Consider the following 17,874-nt stretch of genomic DNA (forward strand, 5'->3'; position numbering starts at 1 on the left):
AAAGCACCCTACGGGGCAGTGTTGGGCATCAGGTTTATTCTCCTTTTCCTCTCACCTGCTGCCATCTCCGTCTCCGGGAGTTAAATGCTTCTTCCCTCTGCTCCGAGCCTAATTGCATCCCCAGGGTTTAACATGCGTGTGTTTGTTTTATTCAACGTGTTGGCTGTTCCCACCGGAACAGGCTGATTTCTTTCTTTTTTTTTTTACGGATTGGGTTTTTTTTTTTTGCTTATTGTGCACAACAAGCTACTGCACAAGATATTCATTGAGGGGGGAGGAATTGTAGTAATGCCAATACTTCTTGAATATTATAAACCTGGCTTATCAGCCCGACGCAGAGCTGGAATTTGTCTCTTCCTGTGCTGCATCTCTGCTTTCTGAGAGGGGCGTTTAAATACAGGCTGGAGACGCAGCCTTTCCAGTGTGCTCTGCTGGGCTGTGACAGCAGCAGCGGGGCTGCTGGAGCAGCTCTTTTTATTTTTTTTGCACTAATTCCTCTCCAAAAAGGAACTTCTCGGGGAGAAAGCTCTGAGACTGCATGTCCCAACAGTACCCGCTGAAGGAGGTGAAGGGAGACGCGGTTTGCTTCGTACCTGGCTCTCCTCTCTTCTCCGTCCTAATGGAGCCAGCTTCTTTCTGCTACCCCCGACTCACCTTTCTCCGCTCGCCCTATGGCCAGTTCGGGGCAAGTGCTGGCTCTTCGCAGGATTTGGCCCCGTGGCCACAACGTTTGGTGACGCAGAGGTGGACCGGGCCGGTGGACGGTGCGTGACTGGGGATGAAAGGGTTGGGGACCAGAGAGGGGTGGTGATATGGTTTAGTAGTGGACTTGGTAGTGTTAAATTAACGGTTGGACTTGATGATCTTGAAGGTCCTTTCCAACCAAAAAGCTTCTGTGATTCTATGGGGTAGCAGAGAAGCCCCACAGAGATTTGGGGGGGCTTTGGAGATGGTGGGTAAGGAGGGAGGCAATGCAGGTAGGACTTGGTGGATGCATTGGCGTGGTTGTGTTGATGCACTCCTCTCTTGGACCTCTCCTGATGGCGTTCACTTGGCTGCTGTCATCTCCACCAAGGAGCAGCTCTGGTCCCTGCTACACCCTCGTGCCTGGGCAGGCTGGACAGGGAGAGCTGATAAACAACCTCGGCACAGAAAAAAAAATAAAAATAGAAACTGATCTTAGCCAGTCTTTTGTTTCATGAGCTTGTCCACTTGCTGAAATGAATCTGTCAGTGTTTGAAACCTGAAATACCTGCTGGAGGCTAGGTGGGCTCGTTTTGCCTTTAGGGCTCTGATGCTGTCAGCTCTGTCATTTGAACTGTTATTAAAGGTATCAGGTGTGGGTATAGGGGAAGGTACTAAGATCCTCTATTGCAGGTTTGTCTCACTGCAAGGAAATACCTTAAAAGCATCAGCTTGGCTCAAAATTTTACGTGTTGCTTTACTGCAAAGAATCTATGTGGGGAAATTCAGTAAATCCTGCTGTTTTAGGAGCTGAGCCCTGCTGTAAGTGCTGATCCCAAGGACAGGAGTCTCGACTGTAAAACTTTTTCTGGGGAAGGTATCAGGCTTGATGAGATGAGGTCCTGAGCAGCCTGATGTAGCTTTGAAGGTGGTCCTGCCTGGAGCAAGGAGTGGGGCTGGAGACCTCCAAGGGTCTCTTCCACCCTCAGATCCCTTATAAACCATGGTATACTTCCTTTACATCTTATTAACAGCCTGAATATGATGTGCCCTACCTGGAAAAGCTTGTCAGGTGGCATGCAAAAAAAAAAAGTAATGGAGGAGACTGGATGAGCAGTCTCAGCAGAGAGAATGCGTAGGAGGTGTTTAAAAACATGCGTTGCCTGTGGTTTCGTGCAGCGGAAACAAGTCTGTAGCAGGGACTGAGAACGGGGGTATGTGGCTCTGACTGAATCCCTCTGCTGAAAGCGATGCTGTGCCCTGCCTCGCCTTGCTTTGCCCTGGGAAACCCTCGCTGCCTCCTGGTAAATATGATCCCTGGGAAATTTTTACTTAAGTCGCAGTAATTGTCAGAGTTACTGTAGGGGACTCGGAGATGGAAGTGACCCAGTCTTGCCAGCATTTGGATAACTCACTGTTTATTTCTGTTTAATTTTTTTAGGGTTCTGCATTTTCTAAGGCTGACTTGATGTTGCTTTGGGGAGTTATGGTTTTTTCCCTTTTTTTTTGGCCAGCATAGACCATTCCTCTGGGCTTTAAATATCCAGCTGGGGGAGACTTGGCTTTATTGTTATGAAAATCTTGAATTGTAAGGAAAGTGAAGCAGTAGAATAGGCTGGAGGGAGGGGGGAGAGGATGTGGCATCTTCCCTCCAAAGCTTTTTAGGCACTGCACTGGGCAGACAGGCTTGGATATAAGTCTCCTCGGATGAGGTGAGGTCTCTTCAGCTCTATTTTGTGCAACTTGCTATTAGAGCACAGACTTAGTGCCCTGTTTCTCGTTCCCTTATGCAGGCTCCTCAATGAATGCATGTGTTAACCCTTGCACTGCTGCTGCCTGTGCAGCTGAACTGTCATGCTGGGTAGCGTGGAAAAAGCCATCAGTGCCCAGCCCTGCGATCGGGAAGGCACTGTGCTCACAGCATACAGCTGTATCTTTAAGAAATTTGCTATATCTACCTCTCGGCAGCAATTTTTTTTTTTCCCCTCCCTCTCTTCTTCCTGCATCTTCACATCCTCTTGTTTCCCCTGTACTTCTGTCTGTAAGGTACAGTATCTTCTCACTTCAGTTGAGTCAGGCTGCTATAAAGCTTTTTTTTTTAAGGAGGCACACGAGCTCTCTCCGTACAGCATCCAGCAAAAGCCACCAGCTCAGAAGCACAGGGTCACTTTAATTATTCTATTCTTCTTCCTTGCTACCAGAGGCAAATAGCTCTGAGGAGCAGTGGGATCTGGGTGGCTGGAGGAGAGGACCCAAAGCCGGGGCTGCGGTGGCGTGCGGAGCGGTGCCGCTGCTTAGGCGTGAAGTTAGCGGCTCGCTGGCATCGCTGCTGCGGTTGGGAGAGCTGGGTTGGAGGTGCCCATCTGGGAGCTAATGGGTCACGCTCTCACTCCACCCATTCGCCGCTCGCCAATTGGAAGTGAGGGAGAAAGATGCTCTGGATGGATTAATATTGGAGCCATTGAAAAAGCACGAGCCGTTGCTGCCTCAGCCACCTGAGCAAGTGGCGTTGGGGACCAAGTGTGGTGGCTCAGGGGGAGCAGCCAGGAGGGGAGCGGAGGCTGCTTGAACAGCATCTCTAGTAAAGAAGTAGTGCAGGTAAGTTGTGGTCTTAAAAAAAGAAAAAAAAAAATAAAAAAAACTGAAGCACTACTGTTGCTGGGCGATGCATTTGGACAGGAAATCTAGAAAACCAGCTCTGTCAGCTCTTTATTTAATTCACTAAAGTAAGGCAGTACTTGATGCATTTTCAATGGGCTTTGCTGCTTACTGATGATATCTATTGCCTGTGCCGGATGTCTCTGTGCAGTTGTGTTTAAGGCTGGAGAAGTACCTTTTGAATTCAATTTACATTAACCAGAGTGCTGTCTTTCAGGGTTGGAATTTAGTTTCCAGATATGCATGGGGAGATGAGCGCAAGAGATCTTACCTGTTCTGAATTTCTTCTAATTAATGCTAAAACATTCTAACAGTCTGTCTGCGAGGCTTTACATACTGATGTTTCACGTGGGGAAAGTGCGGTGCTGAGTGGAAAACAAAATGCATACGTGTAATCTGTCTAAAATGCGAGCGAGCATCATTCCTGTTGCTGTAGCCATGGAAGCCATGTAGACGAACCATAAACAATGTCCTAATGAATAACTTGATCGTGTATTGTCAGTCTGAAATTATTTCACCACTGGACTGGGGCATTTTTATTTTGGGTTGACAATGGACAGCAAAATCAGGTCTGGTGCTGCTGGGTCTCCCCCGGTCCGTGGTGGTGTCACTGCTGCTGTTTCGTGGTTCCTAGACATAGAAACTGTATGGGGTGGTTTGTGTTACCCTGCCAAGCCTGTCGTGATTGGAAATCCCTGTTTCTGGGGTGAGGGTTGAGGCTGCACAGGGCAGCTGGGCTGCCATTTGGGTATCCTTGGACTGTTTTCACTTTTAATGGCAGGGGGAGGTTTTTTCTTTCAGAAAAAAAAACCTGGAACCAAAACTGAAAATGTGTTTGGTGACCAGTGGCTGGGTTTACTGCTTTGCTTCTGTGTCTTTACATGTTTCCAATATAGACTTTGTTTTTCACTTAACTTCTGGTTTTGGGTGAATTAGAGCTGGTCTCCCGTTTCATCCAGATGCCTTCTGGGTGGTGGTGGTGGGAAGGGGGTGCAGGAATAGCTTTGTTGCAAAGCTTGGCCCAGCCGCTGCTGCCTCTTCAGCAGCTGTTTTCATTTCTGGTGGCAATACGATAGGGGATAAAAACTTTGTAGTAATGCACTTCTGTGTTCCAAAACATGATCCTGGTATCCTGGGGGGATGCTGAAGTGTGGAACTGGTGGTGCTGGAGCATCTCTTCCACTTAACCCCTAACAAGAGGTCTGTAGCTACTAGTTTACACCTTGCAACTGCTTAATTTTGACAGTATTTAACACCACTGAACTACTGCAGGGGACAGCTCCCTTCCTCTGAATAGCCCCAAGCAAGTGAAATGGTGATAGACTGTCACTTAACCACTTTTGCAGGTTTTACACAGTACCACTGTGGATAAGTGGCAGGTGGTGGCCTCTGGAAGACCTGCCTGTACAAGGAGAACATTTCAGCAAAGAACAATATCTTAAGCACCTTTTCGAATCCACATTCAACCCTGACCAAGAGCTGGGGCCATTGCAGTATCTTTTTTTTTTTGATTAAGAGTTATGAGGTTTTTGATAGGGCCCTGCAAGTGAAAGAGCTGTCTGAAAAGCTGTCAGTGAGAGTTAATGCTTTCTAAATTATTTAAATGCTTCAGGAGGAGTCTAGTGAAAAGCCTCAACTGGTCTGTTCTTGGGCCTTTGCCAGCTTGTGGGATCTCTGGAGGTATTTGCTTTCTTTCCTATCCACGTAGCACTTATGCAAGAAATCTTTGCAAGTCTTAAATCTCTTTTTTTTAGAGGGCCCAACAAAATTGAAATCTCCCCCTTCAACCTGGATGAAAAAAAAAAGGCAAATAGCCCAAATTCTCTGTCCGCCAGCCAAATCCCAAAGTGTCGTTGTTCCCCCACTTCTCCTGCTCACCTGTGAAATGCTGGCCAAGAAACATGGTAGAGGAGGAAAAGATATCCAGTTAGCAAAGCAGCTGCATGGCTCTCAGTTTACAGGGTCGCTTCCTCTTGCAGCTCACCTCTGGGAGGCACCCTTGGATATTAATTACCCGGGTGGGCTAAATTGTGATGAGTCAACCTGGACAGCCTGGTGCTGCTGGTAAATCCAAGCTCCGCTGACACCAGCCTTTCATGTGCATGGGTTTTTTTTTTTTTTTGGGGGGGGTCTCTGGTAGTTGTCACCGCTGCAGCCAGTAATCTTTTATTAGCTGGTTTTATTGTGATAGGTGCTCTGGATGAAGAGGGGAATTGTTCAATGCAGTGAGGAAAATGTGTTGAAAGCAGACATGTCTGATCCCTGAGCTGGTGTGTGGGTGTGTGTTTGCCTGGGAGGGAGCAGGCAGGAGGATGCTTCCTGCTTTATCCTTTCAATATGATGCTTTCTACTTTCACAGCCAGCGACTGTGAAAACTAGTTTTGGGGTTTTGTTTACCAGAGTGACCATGGCATGATTTAAGACCTCTGCATGTCACTTCCCTTCATCAGAAGAATATCCAGCTCCTTGCATATAATCCCTGCTTTGATACTTTGCCTGCTGAGCCATGAAGCTACAAAGTTGTGTTTTCCACCTGGAAAACTGGTCATGCTGTGGTGGAGGATACTGTTTAGATAGATTCATGGAGCAAAGCTTCGTGTCCAAGTGACTGGTACTCTGTGGGATAGCCTAGGAAATGTCAGAGGGTTGGTGTCACGTCCTCCAAAAATCAGAAACAGGACACTTCCCAGGGGTATTGAAGATGGTTCATTTTGGTAATCCAGACATCTTAGTCCTAAAAGTGGGAATTTTGGGGAAATGAAACCCCTGTGGGAAGCAAAGAGGTGGTGAAAGTCTTAGGGATACTTCTAGTGGAGAGGCAGGGGAGACAAGTGACACATCTATACAATTCTGTGGCAAGAAGAGTATGTTAAACGTACATAACTCTTTAGAAGTGCCCTTTGCTAACAGAAACATCCTCTCCTGTAAGGATTGCTAGATGACTCAGCCATCTCTAAACATAAAGAGGGCAAAACTTGTGTCCCTGCAGGTCTGAGTCTCTTGACTAAAGCAGCAATTTGCCATTGGATTGGGCTACTTAAAAGCACCTTCCTTCTCAGTGTCTGCTCTGGCCAGCACTTCATCATCATCTAAAAGCTTACCAAGGTGGAGAGGTTTGGAGTAGACTTAAATCTTCCTGGGGCATGGCTCTCTTCTATGTTGTTTTCAAGACCTCAGAAGTTGATTTCTGGTAGGCGTTTGCACGCAGACGATGTTTTAATCAACCCATTTAGGTAAAGCTCTCCATCCCAGCTTTATTACAAAGTGGTGCCGGCATGTACTGGTATACTGTACTGCTGCCTGTGTTAAACCTACGGGCATGCCACGTGGGGATGAGCCCCTCATCCATCCTTCAGTGTCTGGCTGTTTTTCAAAGGCTTGACAGCTTCATGAGGAGAATAAGCCAAGAAAAGCGGGGGGCAGCAGTACAGGAGGGGAATGTAGACAGAGGGAAGCCTGCCCTTCCTGTGAGTACTGGCTGGAGTGTACCTTTAGGCTTTCACCATGATGACCAGTACATTGCTAACTCTTTACTCCACTCTCATGAGACCCCACCTGGAGTACTGCGTTCAGCTCTGGGCCCTCCAGCATAAGAAGGACATGGAGCTGTTGGAGTGAGTCCAGAGGAGGCCACAAAGATGCTCAGAGGGCTGGAGCCCCTCTGCTATGGAGACAGGCTGAGAGAGTTGGGGCTGTTCAGCCTGGAGAAGAGAAGGCTCCGGGGAGACCTTCTAGCACCTTCCAGTACCTGAAGGGGCTACAGGAAAGCTGGAGAGAGACTTTTTACAAGGGCATGGAGTGACAGGTTGAGGGGGAACGGTTTTAAACTGAAAGAGGGGAGACTTAGATGAGATCTTAAGAAATTCTTTCCTGTGAGGGTTGTGAGACCCTGGCCCAGGTTGCCCAGAGAAGCTGTGGCTGCCCCCTCCCTGGCAGTGTTCAAGGCCAGGTTGGATGGGGCTTGGAGCAACCTGGTCTGGTGGAAGGTGTCCCTGCCTGTGGCAGGGGGCTGGAACTAGATGGTCTTTAAGGTGCCTTCTAACCCAAACCAGCCTGTGATTCTATGATACTCTTCAAATAGTGCTGTAGAAAGCAGCATTAGGAAGATATTTAGACATGTGTGTTGGGCATGTGGATATAATCAGAGGGAGGACGAACACAGCTGGTCCTTTGTGGAGCTGGGTAGCTTGTCGTGGGGCTCTGTGTAGCCATTCCCTGCAGCTATGCCTCTGAGGATGAATGAAGGACAAGTTGAGGAGGGATAGTGCTCTGGTGTGCCTTGAGAGAAGGGTTTATCCCTCAGCCTCTGCTGGGAATGAAATGTGGATGCATGTGTCTGCACTGAGAAAGCACGTGTGGCGCTTGCAGAGGGAGGGAGGCTGTATAGCTGCAGTGAAGAAGCATCCTTTAGCTGATCTTGACTCTTATCCCTTCAAGATAAAACTCCCTAGAAGGTAGCAGAGAGCTGATATTTCCCTTTAATGACTTTACAGAAGGTCTTTTTACCCGTCTTGAGTTTTTTCTGTTATGTTTTCCTTTGCCTTTATTGATGCAAAGTGGTGCTTTCTGGGGGGAAGGGTCTACGTTTGGGCTTGCCACAGGCAGCACTGCCCATACGGGCCACTTTCCTGCCCAAGTATTAACAGGCACACCTTGCTCATCTTGCACTTCCTTGACTTACAATGATTGGTTTTGAAACCCAGACTTGTGTGGTTTGGGGTTTTTTTTGTCACACCTCTCTAGGTGTAGAGAAAACCAGGTAAAATCTCAAGCTATTGTCCTGTGTGTCAATTGTTACTGCCCAGAGCAGCAGCACAGGGGCATGCTTCTCATCTGACTGTGCCAGTACGAGCTGTGCTTCCACCAGCGTTTTCCAGTTGAAGTATGCAGGGCTGTAGGAAGGGATCAGCTGCTCAAGGTGTAGGTAGAAAGGAGAAGTGGCGACTTCAGGCAAAACAGCTTTTTGCATGCTGCTGTCCATTCAGTCTTGCTGACTGGAATGGTTTTAAATAATTTGCAGGAAATTTCTCCACCAAGAGATCTCGCTGCTTGGTTCTTCCCTGGAAACTGCCAAAAATCTCATGTTTTATGAGCACAGGCGATGCTATGTGGGAGAATCTTGTAATATTGATATATTTGGACCTAATCAGCTAGTCAGTGTGATCAGATTTGCTGCCTGTCAAGCTCTTTTCTTATTCTTCTGCAGCGATGCAGTTTTGTGTTACGAAAGGATTTTGAGGCTTCCTCATCCTCCTGCCATTGAGCTCTTGCTGCATACAGAGATTTTTAGACTCTTGGTTGCAAGCTCCTTTCAGTCAATGCTCCACACTATTAAAGTCCTCTCCTGCAGCTTTCCCTTGGGATATTATTCCTTGTGTGTGTGGTTTTTCTAAGTCTGTCTGGTTTTCTGCTGACTTTGGGTGGCAGAGAGGAGCAGCATCATTTGGTTAAGTATGTGAAGCAGATAAATTGTGGCTCTCTCCCTGCCCCAAGTTTCATGAACCTGGGTGCAGCTCCCTGGTCACCTGTACAACTGCAGACTTCCTTGTCCTGTGATGTTAATTCATGGTGGGGTGGAGAGAACAAAGACTAAGAAGTGAGCTCAGAGTGTAATATTAAATATTAGGTCTGGTGGAGCACTGGATAGGGTTAGCTTTGTCATCTTCCCCCAGATCTAAGCCTTAGATGAGACAATATGCTTGTTCAAGCTGCATTTGGCCCCAGATCTCTTTGAGGTAGTGCAACCCACTGCAATGTTCCCCATCGTGTGTGGAAGCTGGTGCCCAGATATTTAATGGTAGTGTTGGATGCTTTTAGTATTGACTGAATATCTCCTGGAAGTCATCTTGAAGTGGCCCAAACCTTGCTTCAAAGCTAAAGCCCTACATGTCTTCTGGAAAGCAGATTTATTTCTAGATAACTGGGCAGTTCAGTCTGTCATGCTGAGAACTGGTAATTCCTCCTGGGAAGAAATTGGGAAAGTCTAAAGGCTTCAGCTGAACAAGTGACTTTTTTGTTGTAACTTCTTGCTCAGAGACTCGAGTGTTTTTGCTTTATCAACGTCAAGGCAACATGTTGCATTTGCTGATGAGTTTCAGAAATGTCTTCAGAGCTTTAGCAAAGCAGTGTTGAAGAAGGTGGTAGAAACTAGGATATTGGAGCACACATCAAGTAAAGGATGATGAAGGCACCTAATGTTTTCCAATCAGCACTTATGGGGTAACTAAATGCTCCGGATGTACAGGCTGCCTATGTTTGGAGACAACCCAAGAGCAGCCAATATTAAAGGGGCCTGTAAATGAAAAAGTGCCTTTCCAATAACTCTTTCAAAATGGTGTTGTCTCAAAGTAAACTCCAATTACATATCAAGACACTAGAACTTGCAGAGTTTTACTGGAGGGAAGTCATAAAAGCTGAAGTCTGTAGTACAGCTTGTAGAAAGCTTGTTAGAGAGCTGTTTTGCTTCAATATAAGGCTTGTGCTGCAGATGGCTGTTTACTTGGAAGATGCCAGCAGCAGAACATTGTAATCGAGTTACTGAAGTATCCAGAGAATGTGTTTTTATTTGTAATCCGCTAATATTGCAAGGCTCAAGGGAACTTATTACTATCCTTAAAACAAGAGAGTTAAAATGGTTATTAGATCTGAGACACGTTTCCCACAGGAATTTAATAATGGAGGATGGCATGGTAGGGTTTTATCTGTTTTTGTTGTTAGATGCAAATGTAAAAATGGTAAGAATGTAAGAAATCAGGAAGTATATCAAGCACCTTAAACTGCAGCAAACTCGACTGTCCTACCAGTTAAGAAATAAACTTTGTATACCTCCCCCTTGGTGGTTTGGAGTCACTGCAGTTGCTTCAAGTCAAAGGGCAGTGGCTGGCTTCTGAAATCTCAAGCTGTATCCCTGAGTCTAGAGAAACAGGCTTTGTTTTCAATTTTGCAGCACTTCAGTGCTTCAGCTCTTCACTTTCACCTTTGGATTCAATGCTCATGAAGAGATGAGAAAGAAGCTTTTCTTTGAAAAAGCAGCTAAGTGATGAGACTCTTAATGCCTGTCCAATTTAGTCTCATCTAATAAACATCCCTGTAGGGAATAAGGTGGGGTGGAAGTAGAAACTTATTTGCTGGAGTAAATTAACTCTTAAAAATGAAGAGCACTGCTTAAATTGTCAAAAGAGCTATACCATGTGCTTTTTGGCAGATAATGGAAGATGGCATCTTGTTCTGCCTTTGGACAGGGAGAGCAATTGGAGAGTCCAGTTGTCCTCGTAGGTGTTGGATGAGAAAGCAGAGTCTGGAGGGTGAGGACATGAATGTCTCAGTGAGATACTAGAGGCACGAGAGTGAATTTGCTGTGTATTTAGCTCCTCAGGGTAATGCTTTCCAGCTTTGTCTCTAGAAGCCTGACCTTATGTCTTGCTGAAATTGTTCTGCTTGGATTTTTTTAATTGCTGAAATCTGAAAGAAAACCTGAGGGAAAGGAACGAGCAATATGGGTTTGGTGGAACAGAGGGAAGTGGTGTGCTGGTGTGGAGAGGGGGAACTCCCACCCTGTAGTACTAAAGAGCTCCCCAGACTGTAGATGTTTTCCTCCAGCCTGCAAAGGCTAGTGCAGGGGCTGATTTATACTACATGGAAACACTTCTGCAACTTCAGGCAAACCCTGGAGCGTTGTAAGGTTGATCTCTAATGTATTTGGAGACTTGTATTCCTGCCCAGGCTTCCTGAAGCTGAACATTTGCATCAACTGCTGCAGTGTTTTATAACTGCCCCTTGGTTGAGCTCTTTTCAAGAGTGGAGGTGAGGGGGAAGAGGAAATGCAGGTTGGTGTGTTGTCAGGCTGTGGGTATGTACCTTATTGCTAGAGAAAAGAGGACTCTCCCTTGCTGGCAGCTCTGCAAAACTTGAACCCATTGCTCCTGCCTTCAGCAAAACATGACTAAGGAATCGAGACCTTGGATATTAAAATCCCATAAGCCTTGTGAAAGGGGAGGCATGGGGAGCCTGCTGATATGTTTGCCTTGCTGACTGCTTCTGAGCATGCACTTCAGCACAGTCTAGCTGGCCTTGTCCTTAGCTAGCATCCCATAAACATCAGCTGTGCTTGTTGTGCTAAACTGATTGGGGAAATGTGGGGAGAAGGGAGCTGATGTGTAAGGAGGAGAGATATTCATCCTTCTCTCCCCCAAAACTGTCTTCTTTGTTCTGCTCAGTTAAAAACTTTAGGTGGATGCTGCTTTCTCTAGATTCTCAGAGGTGCAGATGATGTAGCCCCCAATTTACCCTTCCTACCTCCACTTCTGCTAATGTGTTGACCTTTAAGCTAGTCCCATAGCTCTATGCCTGTGTCTGGACTTGTGTAAACACCCCATCACCTCTTACCTCCTGGGCATGTTACACACCGTTCCTGATGTTAATGTGCGTAGACCCTTCCGTGGGGGTTGTAATAACTTTTTGAAAGGCTCCAACAAGACTGTTTTGAAGTCTGAATCCTGTTGGTGCTATGGGACAGCATTATGTGGGGACAAGATAAATTGCCAAGGCTGGACTTTAGCCAGGACATACTAGGGTGAACGCCTGACTTTTCTTTTCCCAAACGTGCCATTGCATCTTTAATTACAAGGTTAAGACCTCTGTTTTATGACTCATCTGAAAAAACAGCACCTCCACCATAATTGCCTGAGTGTGTTGCCTAGGGGACTACTGCTCATTAGTGACTCAGAGGAACCAGTGCCACCTAATGAAATGGCACTGCCTGCTGTAACACCCCAGCCTTGCCCTTTTCATGCCTAGTCCAAGCAGTGACCAAACCAGAGCCTCCTGTGAAGATGTGATGTCAACTGAGGCAATGCTGCAGTTAGAAAGTATTTCTAATGAAGAAACCAACCACCTCTGAATTCCTTTTCATTAGGCATTATCAGCCCATAGAAATAGGCATGTGCAGTTAAAGAAAAAGCAAAGTGTCTCATTTTGCCTAGTGAAGGATGAACATTTTGCTTCAGGCTCCCTCAGAAGCCGTAATAGAAATGAGAAATTGATATACCATCCTGGTGGGAATGTCAGTTCCTCGGGTAATCTGTGTGCCTAGGCGGATTTTGTTTGTTTCTCTGAAATGCGTAAATGCAATCATTACACAATAAGAGCCTCTTTAAAAAAACTTTCCTTTGATCATTAGCATGCTAATCAGCCTGGATGGATCTTCTCCTTCCCTTCCAGGTGGAGGGAAACAATTGACTCGTGTAATGGGTGCCCCTTGGCCACGGTGCTTTTGTTCCTCCAGCCCATTGTTCTGGGATGAACTTGGAACATCGTGTTTCTCTCTTGGACCAGACACTTGCCCTCGGGTTTGTGTGGTTTGTTTGGTTTTTTTAAATGGTCATCAGGGTGCCTCTCCAGGAACCTGTGGAGCCAAATGATGTCTGAGCCACGTTGGGCTATGACAAGTGTGTTAGGGCTGGAAGGTGCTGCCGTCAGTGGTGTGACTTGTATCCGTCTGGCACACAAAGGCTCCCAGTGGACCGGGATGAATTATGATGCTTGAAAACATGACATACTGTAAAAAAGGGGAAAAAAAAAAAAAGCACGTAACCTGTAAGCCAAAATTTACGGGGTAGAGAAAGGGTCTTTGGGAAACAGTGTCATACCTCAGACAAAAAGCAGGAAGCCTAATCTGTAGAACAATAAACCAGGGGAAACCTCTTTCCTTGTTGGCCCAAATTCACCCCAGGCTTGCGTAGGTAATGTTTGATTAGTCTAATGAAGTGGGGAAAGACAGAGCAAATCTATTCCTCTTTCTGATTGCATTTTGGCTGGGAAGAAGCATGTAAAGAGGCAGCATCTAGTAGCAGCTTTTGAAGGGGCTGCTTGGGTGACTGTTGCTCAAGGCTTGAAATAACAAGCTCTGTTAGCTCACTGTAAAATGGGGCATGCACCTGTACAGAAAAGCTGGTACTTCTAGCCCACGCAGTCTGAACTGTCAAATAATGTTAGTGTTAAAAAGAGCCAGGCTGGGTTTGGGTACCAGACTTTGATCCCACCTGAAAGCAGGTGCTCCTGTGCTGTTTGAACATCCCTTTGCATGGTAAATACCCAAATTGCTAGCAGTTAATTCCAGAACTGACTCACTCACAAATAAGTATGTTCCATAATGAATGATGGGGATTTGGTCCTGGTGCTGCTGTGTTTGTGGGTTTGCTTTTGGTCGGCATCATTTCCCATTTGTGGCTTCCTCATCAGACCCTGTTGGTGCAGATGGTGTTTGTTGCAGGACCCCAGCTCAGGAAGTGGGCCAAGGAAGGCTGTGGTGTTCTGGTGCTTATCTTCAAGTGCCAAGCACTGTTTTGGGATATCCTAATGATTAGGAGCAGCAGAATAGGATGTAAAATACTGTTCTCATCTAAATTGAGGTTTTTTTCTAAATTAAGCTGGTTCTTTTTAGCTGAGCATAAGCTGCAACTTGGACTTCATTATGGCTTGTAATTTTATAAAACCCTTGTAGATGCTTAGCTTGTATTATTTTTGGATGCACTTGTTCAGGTTTGATAGGTCACGGAGATGATCAGGCTTGTCCTGATCTTTAGTCTTGTTGTTTTGTGGTTCCAGCCCAGGATGTCTGAAACTGCTTAACTTTTTCTGAGCAGTGACTGTATAGGATATTCTGGTAAATGCTAAAGTCAATAAACAAATGGTTAAAGTCGCCATATTCAGGAAAATCTGATGCCTGCAGTATTTTGGGACTGGCTTTCTTCTGTAATCCAGGCTTACAGGGAGTTTAGCAGTAAGGTGAAGACATTCAGCATCTTGATGATTCTTATGTTTCCTTTTTTTCCTGTCTTTTTAGAGTCTCCACCAGCAGCGATGTCAAGAAATGGATACTTCTTTGAAGAGAGTGGTAAGTATTATTTGACTTTGACTTTGATACTGCATAGTATTGCCTTATTGGAGGGAGAGCTGCACTACAGGGTTAGCTGAGAACTTGAAATGGGCAATACAAAATCCATCTAGCTTAAGCAGCGTGTGAAGACAGTCTTGCACAGTGGTTGTGTAATCGTGTACTGGAAGCAGACTCTGCTTTTTTAAATCCTGTAGATGTTCTAGATATTCAAAGCAGTAAATAATCATCTTCTCATTGTCGTCAGTGACTATTCTGGGTGGCTCCTTGTTTTTCAAGTTCTTTCATGATGTTTTCCTGTAATACGGGCTGGCAGGTGTATTTGCTTGTCTTTTCAGGAGTGGAGATCATGTGTAGGTGTCAGATCCCTTTGGAGACATCCTGCCAAGGGCGTCAGGCAAATGTTGGATGGCTCTGGTAAATGCATCTCTTAGTGCAAAGTGCTCTCAAAGATTTTTCTTTGAAGCAAGATTAAGTTGTGACGTTTGGAAACTTGCATCATCTGCATCAACAAAGGTGGCTGAGCTCCCAGCAAAAGGACCGAAGTATCGTACAACCAAACTTGAAGTGCAATGAAGTCCCAACTTCTCTACTGGCTTTGGAGAAATAGCACATGTGGGGATTGTTAGGGAGAGATCATCTTGAGAGTTCAACTCAAGACCAGCCTATTTGGAATGTAGTCTCTAAGGGCCTGGGGCTTCTTGCCATTGAGAAGGTGCAGTGCTTGGAGTATTCAGGACTTCCAAATGGTGAGAGCAGAAGACTAAAATGCTCCAGCTATTTAGGCCTGTAGATGCTTGTTGCTGTCACAAGACTAATCTTTATTGTTCTAGGGGGCCAAGTCTTTAGGTTAACATCTAGAAAGGGGAAGCTGAATGTCTGCCAGATGTCAGCTGCAGTAGATCCAGCATTGCTATTGACAACGCTTCCTTTGGTACTGGCTTGTTTGCCTTCTCTGAAAACATTACGTGAAGCCAATTTCTAAGAGTAAAAGGATAAAACTAGAATCAAGTACTCTGCTCTAGTAAGAGGTCTTTTCTGAAGGCTGGATTGAGTTGCAGAAGGGCAGAAATTAATGCCTGACCTCAGGGAGGTTTTATTTCTTTGGTATTTGCAGGTTTTCTGAGGGCATGCAGGGCACAAGGTCTGGGTAGCCCTGCTCCTGCCTTGCCTGGCTTGCTTGTGGCCCCTTGGGATGTGGTTGGTGCTTTCTTGAGGACTGGGAATGTAAGAGGGCAGTCCAGGCTGGGACCTGGAGAGATGACTAAGCCTTCAGCTTCTGGCTGAGAGCAGTGTAAGGGCTTGCGGAGAAATGCTTCTGGTTTTGGAGGACGGACAAAGGTGGCTGTCTTCTGGAGCCATCTACTTCATCCCAAGCCTTCCTGCCACAGGGAACACAAGCACAGCTGTCTTAGCATCTGATGTGGAAAGGCTCTACATGCCCCCTTCCAGGACTCGGTCTTGTCTTCCTCAAAATATCCAAACAAAAAACCCCAAAGCAGATCTCTGAATGTTTTTAGAGCACATTTTTGTAGCTGTGGCATTCCCTGTGCAAAGCTCTCCGATGAGATGTGCAACTTGGTGCCGTGGCAGTGAGCATTTATTTCTGCCCTATTTGTGTTATTACTCAGCTTCCTCCTTTGTCTTAAGGAGCCAGCACCTTAGAGCTACCATTAAGGACTTCATGAAACTGTGTATGCTTCTTTCCTGTTATGCTTCTGCATGGTTTGGGGGAAGGAGGGAAGGTTGCTCGCAAGTTCCTCTTCAGCCTGCATGCAATATTGAATGCTGTATTAATTGTGATTTGAAAATACAGTTGATTTCTTGGTTCTTTCATGCTCAAATCTGCTGTCATTCTTGCTCCTCATTACAAACTGACCTTTTTTAAAAGTTCAGTTGCTGTTGAGTGATGAGTCACCTTCTGCCTCATTTAACTGAGGGCTTTTGTGTTTCTGCACAGAATATATGGACAGCACATCTCGGGGGTTGCCAGTGTGAATATTCACATCCCTCTGAGTGGCAGTGCTTTGGTGCTCTCTGTACAGAAGTTTCGTGCACTCAGATTCTTGAAGATTTACCCAAAAACTTAATCAGGGCTAGAGGAAACCACAGAGAAAGAAGTTACCTTTTCACATATTTCAAAACAAGCAGTTTTGAAACTGGAGCTATGTAATCATGAAGCTCTTTCTTGGCACCACTTGTTTAGATCTGCCAGTTCATGATGGAGACCAAGAGATGCTCTTGCCCCACCTTTAAAATAAAAAAAACAATCCCCTAAGCTGTGTATTGGGGGAGGGCAAATTAAAAAAAAAAAAACACAAACCCTCTTCCTTTGATTCCCTTAGCATGTACAATTTTCCCTTTTCTCAGTAGAGAAACATCTTTTGATACTATTGCTCTTTGCACCCTTGAGCTTCTTCCTTATCTCCTCCTGAGATCTTGCATATACATATGGTTTTCTGTATCCTTAGTAATTAGGATGTTTTTGTTTCTGACCATATCTGAGGCTCTGCTCGGAGACTGTGTCTGTCTTTGCCAGGTAACTTTTTTCTTACCCTTGTTGTGTTCTCAATAGCAGCTGCAGCAATGTTAAAAGTTGAGACTTCAGTTTTAGTTTAAACCATTGTAGTGAGGGTAGGCTTGGCTGCAGCACCAAAGCAGTGCTTTGTAAGAATCTCCTGGATATTTACTGTTCATAAGACTTACTGAAGTATTTAATAATTTGTAGCTCTGTTAATTACCAAGGAAAGCCCAGGAAGGATCTTCTAGTGAATGGATGTTAATATATGACTATTCTGGAAGCTTAGAGGGCTGTTATGGTTCCAACCATGTACCAACCTATGTGGTAACTTCTTAACTGGCTAAAAATCTGTAAAGTTAATCAAAGGAGCCCATGTCTTTAGCTACAAGTTCCAGTTTCCAGCATACTTTATATATACCCTATTGCTGGAAGAACTTGACTGAAAGCCGCTTTTGTGGCCTTTAGTGCATTGCAGAAGGTAAATGCATGCAATATGACTGGGGAAAAAAATCTGTTTGGTAGCTTGCTCTGTAGAGGCAACATTAAGAGGAAAAATAAGGAAATAAATTTCTGCCTGCCCAGTTAGAAGTTTCTGATGGAGAGTGTGGTGGCAGCAGGTACAAGGGCAGATGTTGGCCATGTTCTGTTCTCAACCCATGTATATTGTCAGTTTTAATAGTTGTCCTCTGACATATCTTGCTGATGAAAATCCATGTTTTTATTCATTTGTATGAGTCTGTGGAACAAGCCTCTTGCACCAGCAAATGAACAAAATCTGGCACAGCTCAGTAATATTTGGTGTCCCGCTACCCACCCCATGAGCAGGCTGTGTGTTTAAGTCACTTGAATCTTCAGCAAGGTTGTTTTGTCAAATGAGTTTTCTTCCTGGCAAATTTAAGTGACTAATGAGATGATTGTGTAGACCCAATCCAAACCTGAAGATAATTGGAGTCCTGATGAAATGCAGCTTGGCAGTCAATGTTCAGAATAACTACTCATCAAGCCCCACATTGTCTCTTGGCTGTCAGCCTCCTGCACCCTCCTTGGTGGTGGGGGGGGGGAGTATCCAGTGCCTGCTACAAGTGGATTAGCTCTAAAGGCATTGGTCTTAGCTGCA

The 17,874-nt window shown here is 45.5% G+C and overlaps 1 protein-coding gene across 1 annotated transcript in view; it reads left to right on the forward strand.

Moving 5' to 3' along the window:
• The first annotated feature begins 474 nt into the window (after positions 1 to 474).
• Positions 475 to 17,874, forward strand: part of SLC4A11 (solute carrier family 4 member 11) — a 92,892-nt gene continuing 75,492 nt past the window's right edge. Inside the window, exons 1-2 of the mRNA XM_068403116.1 lie at positions 475 to 764; positions 14,186 to 14,236. Coding sequence (XP_068259217.1) covers positions 539 to 764; positions 14,186 to 14,236 — 277 coding nt within the window. The 5' untranslated portion in view covers positions 475 to 538. The remainder of the gene's footprint in view (positions 765 to 14,185; positions 14,237 to 17,874) is intronic.

The sequence above is a fragment of the Nyctibius grandis genome, chromosome 6 (assembly GCF_013368605.1).
Source record: "Nyctibius grandis isolate bNycGra1 chromosome 6, bNycGra1.pri, whole genome shotgun sequence".
NCBI classification, from domain to species: Eukaryota; Metazoa; Chordata; class Aves; order Nyctibiiformes; family Nyctibiidae; genus Nyctibius; species Nyctibius grandis.